This window comes from Morone saxatilis, unplaced genomic scaffold, assembly GCF_004916995.1.
Source record: "Morone saxatilis isolate NCDOM2014 unplaced genomic scaffold, NCSU_SB_2.0 Contig11, whole genome shotgun sequence".
NCBI lineage: Eukaryota > Metazoa > Chordata > Actinopteri > Moronidae > Morone > Morone saxatilis.
Genome location: NW_023339663.1, coordinates 6056929 through 6070841, shown reverse-complemented (window position 1 = coordinate 6070841; position 13913 = coordinate 6056929). Strand labels below are relative to the sequence as shown.

At 38.0% G+C, this 13913-nt stretch overlaps 2 protein-coding genes across 5 annotated transcripts in view; both read left to right on the top strand.

Annotated features, from left to right (window-relative positions):
• Positions 1 to 2315, top strand: part of neo1a (neogenin 1a) — a 147843-nt gene extending 145528 nt beyond the window's left edge. For all 4 annotated transcript variants that reach the window (XM_035651822.1, XM_035651820.1, XM_035651821.1 and 1 more), the window contains one exon: positions 49 to 2315. In XM_035651822.1, coding sequence (XP_035507715.1) covers positions 49 to 135 — 87 coding nt within the window. In that variant the 3' untranslated portion in view covers positions 136 to 2315. The remainder of the gene's footprint in view (positions 1 to 48) is intronic.
• Positions 2316 to 5149: 2834 nt separating this feature from the next.
• On the top strand, positions 5150 to 12871 carry LOC118321076 (sorting nexin-1-like). Its single transcript, XM_035652263.1, has 15 exons — positions 5150 to 5295; positions 5814 to 5940; positions 7088 to 7221; positions 7338 to 7404; positions 7613 to 7656; positions 7809 to 7950; positions 8029 to 8107; positions 8265 to 8340; positions 8567 to 8680; positions 9231 to 9324; positions 9484 to 9689; positions 10535 to 10678; positions 11103 to 11183; positions 11342 to 11413; positions 11643 to 12871. Exons 1-15 carry the CDS (start codon positions 5176 to 5178, stop codon positions 11691 to 11693), a joined length of 1551 nt encoding a protein of 516 aa, XP_035508156.1. The 5' UTR covers positions 5150 to 5175; the 3' UTR covers positions 11694 to 12871.
• The last annotated feature ends 1042 nt before the right edge of the window (positions 12872 to 13913 follow it).

Below are 13913 nucleotides of genomic sequence, written 5' to 3'. Positions count from 1 at the left end.
CCCTGCCCCTCCCCCGCCCCTCGCAGTAACCCTGTTCCTCTCCCTCAGAGCTACGAGCCCGACGAGCTGACCGAGGAGATGGCCCACCTTGAGGGCCTGATGAAGGACCTGAACGCCATCACCACAGCGCCATGAGCATGCACACACACCTTCACACATGCAGACACACTTTCTCTGTCATCCACACACACACACACACACATACAGAAAGACACACTCTCGAAAGTCAAACAAACGTAACGAAACATAAACCTTGGGAGCCAGAGGCTGGTGGACACAAAATGGCTTCTTGTGCCCAAGAAAAACTCTCACATCCCCCTGCAGAGAAAAAAAAAACAAACAAACTCCAGACTGAAACTTAGGAACTTTTTTTCAGCTTACCTTGCTCAGTCTCAGGAAGGAGATTGCCATGAGAGGGAAGAAAAAGTGTCACACTTCATCTTTTTATGAAGAACCATTCTCAGAGACAATGAACTTTAAAACATTGGTCGCTATCAACCGGAAGATTGTGAATTTTTTCCTCAGCAAAAATACGTACGGTAGGTTTTTTTGTTGCTAACGCTCACTCAAGATGAGACAACGGTTGATTCAATGTCAAGTCAAAAGGAGAAAGTCCAAAAATATGCTGGTTTTGTGGCGCAGTCTACACACAGTGTTTGTTTGATTAGTGTTTTCTTTGTGCATTTTGTATATCTATTGGGCCGTTTCAGTGAAGTGAACATTGGATATCAGCCCCCCCTTTACAAGCCGACATTATTCATAAACGTGGTAATTTTTTTTGGTTTTTACCCCCTTGTGTCATATATTGTGCCATGACTTTTTATTATTTTCTATGTTATTGTATTATTTTTTTACACACATATCCTTATAAACCTGTACATATGTTGTGTTTTTTTTAAACTGCCTCGTTCTTTTGATGTCTCCCATATTTCATTATTATTATTTGGGATGAAAGTGGGATTACAAATGAGTCCTGAAGCTCAGTTTTCATATCAAAAGGGGAGAGAAGCCTGATGTGTTTCTACAGTACATTCTTCTCTGGCATTGTGTTGCCCGCTTTGTACAATAAAACGTCTTCTTTTTCAGTCTTTTGTTTGTTGTGGGAGCTCCGTTTTAAAAGCCTTACCAACGTGTTTGTATGTTGGACAGTCGCTACGACTCGGCTCTCTGCGGATGACGCTTGGAGTTGTGCTGTCACTCACTGCCGGTGACAGGCAGTTTCTATATAGATCTGTGGGACTTGACAGTATCTCCTCACAGGTCAGGGGTACCAGGACTCAGGGCGCTGACCCCCCACCCCTACTAAAAAACAAACAAAACAAAAAAAAACTCACATGCCACCCAATCAATCAATCACCTGCAACAGACGAGTTATCTTTTTTACGAGAAGTTCGGTCGAATATGTGTGTCGTTTCAAAAAACCAATATTTGGTTTCAGACGTCTGTACTGCTGAACCATGTGTGCATTTTCCCACAGCGGAGTGTGTTTGCTGTATTTTCCTGCTGTTCTTCATCAGATGCCCTGGTTCTTTTACAAAATCTTATAAGATGCAAAGATGTTGGCCTTTTGAATGGGACTCCCAGATTTTTTTTTACATGGTAGTTTTTGTATGAAGAAGAAAAAAAAGAAGCTTGTTCTATACACAAATCCGATGTAAAAAGGAAAAAAAAGTTCATCTAAGAAACTAGTTTTTCATTATCCTCTTACCCAAAGAAATTTGTCATTTGCAATCATAGTAATTTGCTCTACTTTTGTGAATACCATGTTTCTCATAAATGTACATCGTCATGAATGTCAATATAACTGTAAGAGATTTTAACTATGGATACAAACAAGGAACAAGTTTTGGGGAAAAAATTATTGAGAACAAACTGGGGGGAGAAAAAGGACCGGACTCCATTTGGGAAATAATCTATTGAGTTGTAAACAGTTGAACCTGTATTGCACTTTTTCACAATTTTTGAAAAGTACATTTCTTACATATCTTGTGTTTTAAATATCAAAAAGCTGTTTGTGTAATGTAGTGTCCTAGGTAAGCAGCAGGCAGCTGGTCTTGTTTTTTATGTTTTGTTTTTTTTTTTTTGCTTCAGAGATGATATGAATTTGAGCAGCTGAGTTGTTCACTTCGCAGCTCATGATGAGGAATTCTGTTGTTGCTTGTTCATGTACAGAGCTTTCTTTGCTTTCTGTAGAAAAAAAATCTGTGGCTTTTTAAAAAATGTTGAAAAAAGGTTTGGAAAAAAATATGTTTTTTTATTGGTGCTCCTATACATTGTGTATACAAACTATTATGAATACTAACAAAGTAAATGTTTCTGCTCGTCTTCTTTTCATCAAACATGATCAGGAAGCCTGTCGGGTATTAACGTGGCATTCATTGATCACTGACGTGTACTAAAATAGGTTGTTATCAGTATTATACAATCCAAAAGCTACATTACTCATCTACTGTACCCCATGAGTGCAGGGAAAGGTTGAATAGTCAATCAACAGAAAACATAACAAGCAAGAATTTCATAAAAAACAAATAATTTCAGCAATTTATAAGGCAAAAGTTCACGACAATTCCCTGGGTCCATCTCCTAACGTGACCTTAATTCCTGTTTTTGTTAGTCATCCAGTGGTCAAACTAGGGCTCGGGGACCAGCAGAGGTACTTGAGTGTGTGATAGAGGGTCCCCAGCAAAAGGAGAATTGGAATATTTTAACTTTTGTCACATTGTTTTGGAAGCTGGAACATCAAGGGAAGAAATGGGATGAAATGATTTATATAGTGATCTCAGTTTTATCATTGATTGACCTTATCTTCAAAACCTGAAAATAAAAGACTTCTAAGAGGGTATTCCTTAAGACAAAATCCCCTGAAATTGGGGAGTCTGTGGTCTAATGTGCATCTATTGTGGGGGTCCTTGACATAAGCATGTCTACATTAAACTTAATATCTTTGTTTTTCAGACAAAATTAGCAATTTAAACATTCTGAAGTTTTGTAGATCAAACAATTAATTATTTGATTGAGAATCACCAGTTGTTAGTCAGGCCCTAAAGTCAAGGATTGCTTTTCTACGTTTATATATTAAGTGAATTATGTGAAGCCTGACAAAGACTGCATTCAATTAATGAACCATTATTTGTACAGTCACAAATTGTTAAAATGCCATTTCAGTATTGTAGTTTACAATGTAACCTCACTTCTTCTGTTTTGTTCTTACTCTCACATTAATTGGCTAACCTCTGTACTAGCTGTAGTACTTCAGCATGAAGGTAAGGTTTTGCCAGCTAGTAGTTGTTTGATCAGCTTTCTATTTGATATATTCTTGTCATAGTAAGTCATGTGAGACTGGATAAAAACTGGCTTCCTGCCGGAGTGGCTGATGGAGCTGAGTCACTCAGCATTTGGCTGTTGATGTAGCTGAAAAGTGTGGCATGACACATAAACAGTGACATTCAAAAACGCTGACATGTGCGAGTTTAAGTAAACAAGGTTTTCTGTAATACTGTAAGGATCAACTGAAAAAAAAATATCTTTAACAATTCGGGTACATGTGGCATCCTGTTATATATATATGAGTGTGTTTGTGGTTACAAAAATGGGCTTTAGTGTTTTTATTGTTTATCCAGAATGGCTGAAAAAACCCTCTGACTGAAAAGAGTCACTACTGTATCTACTCTGTTGTTTAGGTAAGATATAAAATCAAGAGCGGAGTGCTGCTGTGCAAAATCAGTACAGGCTCCATGTCAAGAATTTGAAAAAGTATATTATTATGAGATATCTTCATCTCACTACACTGTGAAAAGAATCCATAAATTAAATATTAGAGTTTTATCAACAGCTCATACAATCTCACCACAACTTGACTTGACTTCACTGTTTCAGATAAATACTGCAGCATTTTAGGCTTAGCGCCCCTGAATATAAAATGTAAATCTGAATTAATGTTCAGCTGTAGATCAGCCTCCTTCAAGCTTTCACTGAACTATCATCACGGTGAACAGTAAATAATCCAAATGAAGCGTAAGCAAAGCTTTTCTACATTCAGAGAAGTTCTTACGACTGTCTGTCTCTTCAGCTAAGTTGGGAGGAAACTGTCTGCAAATGAAGGTAAGGTCAGTTAATGGAAGAATATTTCCTTCAGTGTCACAGCTCTTGATTTACTGTAATTTCTATTTTAAAACTTTGAATTCTACTGGAATTTGATTAATAAAAACATGTAGTTTAGTCTTATTCCTTCTTAAATTGAGCCTCCACAGCCAAAAAACTATAAACCGCAAATTTAACAAAATAAAACCTCCCTCTGATTTATTGCCTTTGAAAATGTGTTCATCAAAACAACTTCAACTAACAGAAACCCATCAAAATAATTTTGACTCCTGTTTTACATTATGTACATACCTATATACTGTCAATGGTACATACAGACACAGACTAAGCATAAACAAGCAGGACAACAAGCTCAACAAAACGGATGGGAATATATATAAAGATAAAATAAAGTATATAAAATAGGATAAATATTATAAAATAAAGTATTTCTGATTCTGAAACAAACAAAAACAATAACATTTCCAATAATGGAATACAATACTCAATAGTAATACAAGATGTATAAATAAAACAGTGTTCAGGCATTAATAAAGAAACCTTAAGGCAAAACCAGTTATACAATTATATTTACTTTCTATCAATAATATTTCCATATTATGGGGTTTAAATATTCTTCACACTAAAGGAGATACATTTCAGGTACTTTATTTAAACTAAACTACAGGTTGTCCTTTATATATATATTATATATATATTTAGGGGCGGCAGTAGCTCAGTGTGTAGGGACTTGGCTACACAATCCTGGTCCTTGGGGGCCAATGGCCTGCATGTTTTAGATGTTTCCTGCTCCAACACACCTGATTCAAATGAGGGATCGTTTCAGGCCATGGCAGGAGTTGAATGACGGAGCTGAGTCATTGTTGAATCAGGGTGGGTGGAGGAGGAGAAACTCTTAAAACATGCAGGGGCATTGGCCCCCAAGGACCAGGATTAAAAAACACTGCCCTAGGGGATCAATAAAGTATATCTTCTTCTGTCGTGCTGCTCGGCGACCAGCAGGTGTCGCTGCAGCCGTCCGCGTTCACCTTCCTCGCTCCTTCAACTTCCTCCCCCTCCTTCACAACACGGAATATGGCGGCCAGCTCAGATCGGAGTCCTCCTCCTTTCCCTGCAGCAGAGGAGTCTGCAGCTGCACCGTCCGACATGCCAGACGGAGACAGCGACGAGGGAGAGGACATCTTCGTCAGCAACGTACGTTCAAAGCTCATTCTCATGAATTAACAGCTGTTCGGTTGTTGTCGGGCCAGTAAGTCAGCCTCTTTATCTGATCTGACCTGCATTCACACTGACTTCAGACTTCAGAGGCGGAAAATGTTGTGAAAATGTTGTATAAAAGCGACGAAATTGACGCTTAAAGTTAGTTAGCAGCGCACAAATGGAGCAGTTTAGACTTTTATGTGGTAAAACTTAACATTGCTGTTGGGTTTGTCGGCCCATGCTCTGCTGCTTAATTGTTCATTTAAAGATTTTCAACAGCTGGTATTTATATTTTTTTGTTATGGTTTTAAGTTTTGGGTTTCCTAATGTCCAGCTCACATGACCCCACCCGGCCACCTTCTTCTTATTCCTCTTGCTTTACTGTGTTCTGGTCATGAGACAAGACGACTCCTCTGCTGTCGTCCCTTGAGTTCTGTGTATTAAAGTGTGTCTGTGGCTCATTAATGAAGAACCCGTGTCCCTTTCCCTTTCTGTTCCCTTTCTGTCTGCAGAGTAACCCAGTGGCTGTGAGTCGAGGAGTCTCTCAGCCAGACCTGTTCAGTGAGGAAGAGGAGGCCAGCAGCACACCTGCCAAATCCAACGGAGTTCACTCTGATGAGGACAACGACCTGTTTGCTGGTTAGGAGACATTTCCTCTCAGTTTTACCCCACTTAGTTTCGGGTTTGCAGCACTTACAGGTCCTAAGAAGAATCCAGAGTCTTGTGAGGTTGTTTATTTTAAGCTTCGCTCTTGCATCTTAAAGGTGCATTTCATTGATTTTTACACATCAAGTTCAGTTTATTGGTCACAAACTACGTGCATTTCCTCAAGTACTTAAGTACAATATTGAGACACTTGTTTATTTCCATTTTGTGCTACTTTATGCTTCACACTTTGGAGACAATGTTGTATTAATTACTTGATTTATTCGACAACATTACTTTTTACTTTGCAGATAATCATTCACAATATAAGTAAAGCAGAAATGATGATGTGTTATTATGGATTACCTGGTAGAAAATAGACGTATTTGTAATCAGCTCCACCTTTACCAGCTGCAGCATTAATGCATCACTTAATTATTACTTGTAGCAGTATTTTTACACTGAGGCGTTGCTACTTTTTCTTCAGTAAAAGACGTGAGTGCTTGTTCCACCACTGGCATAGTAAACACTGAACAGAGGATGTCTTATCAGTTTGGATTCGGATGGGGCTGCAACTGCAGAGTACTTTGATCTTCGATTAAACCATTAAAAATTGTTGATTCATAGTCGGTTAGTAAATAGAGAAAAAAGCGTAAAAGAGAGTAATGTAGGTCAACTGTCTCAAATATATTAAGTTTATAATGATATTGTAACAGTATCATCCATAGAAAAGCAGCAAATCTTAACATTCTGGAAGCTGGAACTAGAGAGTGTTTGACATTATTACTTTAAGTGCTTGTTGCAGATTATTGTTTTATTCTTTTTTAACTACGGTAATAGTTGTAGCTCTAGGTTTGAGACCACATATGTATAACAGTAAGTCTTTATGATAAACTTTGGGCTTGGAGTTTAAAAGATGTTGGCATTTTATTAGGCAGGGGAAGTCTAATGAAAGATGTTTTTAACTTGCATTATGCAACCAGTTATTATCCAACAAGTGGACTGTTGTGGATAAATCACGAGTAGTGCTATTGTATGACACTGTGCGTTGTCTGATCCTGTCTAACGCACACATTAGTCATCTGTTTTCTTTCTGGATTACGAGAAGCATACATTAATCAAAAGTATATTCTGTCCCCAGAGGCACATGTGGAGCTGAGCACAGACAAGCCTGGCAGCTCGGATCGGAAAGAGCTCTCCTCCTCCTCCGGCCTCCGCCCTGCTTCCTCGTTCACTCAGAGCCCTGCCGCCATGCAGCCCACCTCCTTGGAGCAGGTACAGCTAGAAACAATTCATTTTCATGCCTGCCCTTATGTAGAGCCCACTCTGTAAGTGCCAACTTTTGTCTGTTACAGCCAGATGTTCAGGTGTATTGTTCTTGTTAATTACAGTTGGAGGAGGACGAGGCCAAGGATAGTTTTGATGTGGATGTTGCTGTCACCAACCCCGAGAAAGTTGGTCAGTGTCTTTTTTTTCATGCTGTCTGTAATTCCCAGTTCAATTTAAGGATGTTATTATTTGGAACATAGCTGAATAATTATAACACGTTTATGGTTATAGCTCATTTTAGCAACCTACATCCTTTAAATGCGCTGACACATTAATTCAGACAAAAACCTAATTAATTCTCACCTTCAATGTATCTCCAATGTTTCTGTCCTCCTAGGAGATGGCATGAATGCATATGTGGCCTACAAAGTATCCACCAGGGTCTGTAGTAAAGCTTGTGATGATACATATATTTTGTGTATTTTTACTTATAAAACTGCTAATATGTCTAAATCTTCACTGTTGTTTTTATTCTTTAATTTTATCCAAGTTCTGTCCCTTTCTCAGAGTACTGACCCTGTCTCTACTTTCAGACCTCCTTGCCCATGTTCAGGAGTAAAGCCTTCACTGTCAGGAGGCGTTATAGTGACTTCCTGGGTCTTTATGAGAAGCTGTCGGTCAAGCAGTCGCTCCTCGGCTGTATCATTCCACCACCACCCGAGAAAAGTGTTGTAGGTGGGTGCCCGGGCCTTTTTCTTCAAGTCTATTTTGCACTTTTATTTCTTTTTTTGTGACTCTCATTTGGATCAACAGGAATGACAAAAGTGAAGGTGGGAATGGACGACCCGTCATCAGTCGAGTTTGTGGAGAGAAGAAGAGCCGCTCTGGAGAGGCAAGGATCCATACATTTTTCATACAAGGACATTATTAATGAGATGATGAATAATATTCATACTGGGACAGTTTTTCTAAATGCCTTTTTAACTTGTACCAAAATACCGATGCTTTTGTTTGCATATTTTATATTTTCTTGCTCACTTTTTTTGTAGGTATCTTCAGAGAGTAGTGTCTCACCCATCATTACTACAAGATCCCGACGTCCGTGAGTTCTTGGAGAGAGAAGAGGTGGGTATTTTAAGATATAAAAAGATTTTCTAGTAGCAATAAGATAGATAATGACTTCATTCCCATTTTAGATTTAGTTATGTGCCTTAAGAAAGAATGTCTTAGTGTTTACTAGCCTTAAAAAATACATTTGTGACTTGATAAACATGGAAAAAAATTGCTCCCAAGCTGAGACCACTATTTTAGATGATTCTTGAGAATGGTGTGTGTGTGTCTGTGTTTTCAGCTACCCAGAGCAGTAAGCACCCAGGCGCTGAGTGGAGCTGGCTTCCTCAAAATGATCAATAAGGCATCAGATGCTGTCAACAAGATGACCATCAAGATGAATGAGTCTGACACTGTAAGGGGACTCTGGATGAAGTGTTTTATATTGTTCAGGAGACTGTTGCACATGTGGCCTGCATATAGAGACACATTTTATAACCCTATCATAGAACTGGAAGAATCCATTGTTGGATGAACCCTGATAGATCTGTGGAGAAACCCGACCATTTCCAACAATAATGCAATGAATGTTCAGAGGTAGATAGAAATAAAATGGACTATTGTGGGGAAATTATTTTGGTATTTCTGAGTATTTTTCCATCCCAAAGTGTTTACTATTAATCTTAATTAAACTATTTGCATTTTATAATTAATATAGAGAGTTGCAGAGCATGATAACTTCTTATCATTACTGAATAATGTGACTGTCTTCAATGACTGTAGAGGGAAATCTTGAGTAACGAGGCAAATCAAAGGGTCATTTTAAAGTGTGAATTGGAGTTATACTAATTAATAGCTTGAATGTATTCTGTTATAGCAAGACAAACAAGCCTTTAATTCTAGATGTGATGAAGTTGTGATTAGGATTTTTCTTGATATTGTCCTGTTCTTGCTGCGTGCCTCAGTGGTTTGAGGACAAGTTTCAGGAGGTGGAGAACGAGGAGCAGCAGTTGAGGAAGCTTCATGCTTTGGTCGACTCCCTGGTCAATCACAGGAAGGGTGAGCTACATCTGCCCTTCTTGACTTGCCTTTGTCTGCCCAATTTTTTAATCAAATTGTTTCAACAGAGGAAACAGAAGAGTACAGTTCAGCTGCCTAGTTTTTTAGGGTGAAACAAGTAGACTGAATAGGTTTTTTTGTTTCCTCCTGCAAAACCAGAGCTGTGTGGGAACACGGCAGTATTTGCCAAAAGTATGGCCATGTTGGGAAACTCTGAGGACAACACAGCCCTGTCCCGGGCCCTGTCCCAACTGGCAGAGGTGGAGGACAAGATGGAGCAGCTGCATCAGGAGCAGGCAGCCAGTGACTTCTTCATCTTTGAGGAGCTGCTGGCCGACTACATCCGCTTGCTGGGCGCTATGCGGGTGAGCTCACAGCTGCAGAATGGTAGATATACGGTTGGAAGTAGTAAAGATTCTGCTGAGGCAGAGAGGCATTAAAAAGTAAAACCTGAGTAGTTCCTGATACCAGGACTAAAACATACAAATTGAAATCTAACCCCTTTTCACTGCTATCTTGTAAAGCTGAATCACTTAAAAGGAAACTTTTCCACCTGGACCTTGTTTTCCCACGTTTTTCTGTCTAAGTGACTAATGGGGACAACAATCTTTTAAATTGGCCCAGTATTGGATGAGAGCGTTGTAGGCTGCAGCTGCAACTTCCACTAAAAGTGCTTGTTTATGCTACTGATAGCCTCAGATTGTTATTTTAAGTGTCTGACAACATCATAGGAAGGCTCCCTACAGAGATGGAGCGTTGTGTTCAAAGAGTAAGATTTTGTTTAACCAGAAACAGCCGTTATATATAGTTTTGTTTTAACCCACCAGACTCCATTGACAAAAAGTTATTCCATAACACGGGTATATGTTCTACTGCTGCCACATTGGTGTGTTATTGTGTGACTTGTGTTTTTAATCCTTTTAATACCAAAGTCAAATTTTGTCAGTTGAGCAAGTTTTTAATGCTTCAAATTAAACTCATTGCTGCAATTGTTCAGTATGTTAAATAATGTGCTGTAGGTGCTACTCTCTCTGAACCCTGCACTTTATCAGAGCAACATAAAGATGTAAGCAGTAAGGACACAATTTAATAACCTTTAACATTGTGCTAGCTCACTGCTTTACTGCAGCCATGCTACCTGTTCTCTGTTTGGGATGTGGAATGATCAGGTGTTGTATTACTGTCATCTAATCTCAATGGATGCCCACAGGGGTGTTTTGACCAGCGCATACGGGCGTGGCAGCGGTGGCAGGAGGCTCAGAGCACACTCCAGAAGAAGAGAGAAGCCGAGGCCAAGCTGCTGTGGGCCAACAAGCCCGACAAACTGCAGCAGGCCAAAGAAGAGATCACTGAGGTAACGGACATAGTGACCAATCCAGTGCTTTCAAATTGTTTTTAAATTTCAAGTACAACAGGCAGAAGATCAAATTTGACCTGTATGTACACAGTGAACCAGGGACCCAGCTGATTTATAGTTGTAGCCTCTTCAAAAGAGGAGAATTTTTCATTTTGTCTGTTATAGGATGCACTGATACCGATAACAGTTTCAGGTCCGATACTGAGCTCATGTACAAGAGTGCTCCGATGTACCTGTTGTAGTATTTTGGCTAGTGCCATCAGTGTATTATGTTCAATAAAAAATGATGTCAGATTACAGTATTTGTTTACTGTTTAAAAGGATATTATGTATCATGTATTATATTGTAGATATATAGTATATCTCATCATCAAGATATGGATACTTAATCGTTTTTGTTCCTCCTCATGTATGTTCTCAGTGGGAGGCGAGGGTTACTCAGTACGAGAGAGATTTCGACAGGGTTGGAATGACTGTACGCAAGGAGGTTCTCAGGTTTGAGGTATGTTTATGTATTTACAATAGCTATAAAAAGTCAAAAGTGTTGGTGTTGTATTGTTTTACCACATCAAATTAGATTTAATGTTCTGTCAGAAATCTCTAGAGCTGGCTTTTGCAGTGGCTAAGAGCTTGAGACGTGACACACTTTTGTCTTTTCAGAAAGAAAAAGCCAAGGACTTCAAGAGCCAGATAATCAAATATTTGGAGGCAATGCTGCAGTCTCAACAACGGGTAATCATTTAGCTATATATCAATATATATTATATTCAACATATACACTTTACTCAGTATGCTTTACTTTATTCATGGCTACCAAAGTGTTCTACAACATTACATTTTTATTATGATAATGACTTTTAAATATTGGTTATAATTGGTATTTATTGAAACATTAAAAGATATTGAGTGTGCACTATAACAACACATTTTAACCTTGTATTCCCCTCATCTTCTGTTGCAGCTTATAAAGTTTTGGGAGGCGTTCCTGCCTGAGGCCAAGGCAATAGCTTAATGAAGAGGGAGACTTTTTCAAGACCCCAACTGCCTTTTTTGAACACTTTACCTCTTGACCAGGACCTGAGAGGACAATTTTGAAACACACAAGAAACTTCCATCCATTTTTTTTCTTGTCTTTTTAATCATAGTGTATTCTCTTATTTTGTACAGTCCTTTGATATAATAAGCTGCCACATTTACACACACTTTCTTTGGCATAGATCCTTGTTTATGTTCTTGACTTAAAGATGGTATAAAGCAGGAATCCAACAGAGATTAACGTGGCCGTAGTATTTGTAAAACCCACTGTCTGTCAGTGGAGATATATTTATGTTTCTTGCTTAAACCAGTATATTAAAGTGTTAACACCGAGGTACTGCCCTAGAGTAACATTGTCTATAGTTTACATTAGAAGATAGATGTATGTAAGTCATTCCAGTCTCTAACAGCTTATGTTGATGAATGCATGTCAGATAATGTTTTAAATGCACTAAAATGCATTGTACAGTTGGAAAAGCTGTTTAAAAAAAAAAAATGAAATACCACTATTGATGACTGAAGTCATTTACCAGGAGTATTAGCACATTGTTACGTTGTATCACACAATAAGTATTAGATCAGAGAAATCATATTAAAACTCAGATTTGACAATTGTCAGAGTTGTTACAAAATGTTAATGGATACGTAAGGTTACAGTGATTAAGTTGAGAAAAGGCAATCACTGCTTTGTTGGTATTTTCTACGATGATGTATTTGCTATAATAATTTTTATTATATTAATCCATTTCTTCCACGACAGTTTTAAGTACTCTAGATGTCTGGTGTCAGAGATTGAGGCCCAAAGGAACTCATTTGGAACTGCTGAGGAGATTGTTTACTGCCCGTGTAAATGAGTGTTGACATGTACGTACACATGTACAGTACTTGAATTGAATCATACAACCACTGTCCGATAGTGTTAGTAACCATACCTTTTTTGATAAATTGGTTTAACAATGACAGAAAGGCACAGACATTCAATTGATACTGTCCCTTATTTTCTTATTCAGCATTTGTAAGTGTAGTTTTACTGTCATGTCATATTTACGTAAGAATGTGCTTTATTTTTGTAACCACTTTGCATTAGCACACACATTTTCCTGGAAATGCTTTACAGGTAGATGTACAAAATAAATATGATTGGTTAATCTTTGGGCCCTGTTTCCATGTTTGTTTCTTTGTTAGTTTGCTTTATTATGTTGTTTCCATTTTTCCAATTTAATGTGCTGCTGTTGATTGAAAACTTTATTTGAACCTCAGTAGTCTGGTCATACTGTAAATAAACTGTCTAAAACATTCCCAAAACTTTGTAACACAACATGTTGTACCCAAACTCTCGGACACTACACGCAATTAACATAGGGCTCGTGACACAGTATATTTTCTTAAAGCAGAGCTATTCTGGTGTCAAACATATTTAAACACACAATCCTCTGCACACAAGTTCATTTTTTAATATTAAATGAATCCCTAAACTAAAATTTAAAGCTAACTAAAGTCCTTAATGATCAGAAAAATTTAGCATTTACAATTCCATGACTACATCTCCTAATGTTGTTCATGTGATATGATCGAAAGCTTCAGAACAGCTAGTAAAATGAACTTCAAGGTTAGATTGTTTTGTCCACGGGATGAGGCTGCACATTACGTGGTGACAAAATACAGAAATGATAATAAACCATTGCTATTACACCAAACAGAAAAAAAGATCTCATGTTTTATATGTTACATGGGTTATGCATGAACAAATCTCCTTATATTTACCAAAAAGGCCATTCACAGAGGGGTACACCTGCATTTGTCATGTTAATTATGTCTGATGTCAGCTCCCTGTTAGACCTCACAAATTGTTTAAAAACTCCAATAACAGAAATCCAAATAGACCTATTTGTGATTTGGGAGGGTTAGTGGTGCATAAAAAGACATGTGATGTCAATAATTGATATAAAAGCATGTGCAAAACAGTTTTTAATGATTTTCTTTTACATAATGCTCAATTCTGCAAAGGACTTCTCATCAATTCAAAATCCCATTCATAAGCAATTTTCATAAAATCAGGGAAAAAGTCAGAGCACAACATTAAGATAAAATTAAGATGATACCCAGATGTTTTATTTATTATTATTATTATTATTATTATTATTATTATTATCTTTCTAGCATGATGTCTAATGGTGTAATATTTAATTAGCCCGTA

What these genes read in the sequence shown, in the direction of transcription:
- LOC118321076 (XM_035652263.1), top strand. Translation starts at nt 5,176, where the DNA reads ATGGCGGCCAGCTCAGATCGGAGTCCTCCTCCTTTCCCTGCAGCAGAG. An exon ending in AGCCCACCTCCTTGGAGCAG is followed by an intron (nt 7,222 to 7,337) that starts GTACAGCTAGAA and finishes TGTTAATTACAG; the next exon opens with TTGGAGGAGGACGAGGCCAA. An exon ending in ACCCGAGAAAAGTGTTGTAG is followed by an intron (nt 7,951 to 8,028) that starts GTGGGTGCCCGG and finishes TTGGATCAACAG; the next exon opens with GAATGACAAAAGTGAAGGTG.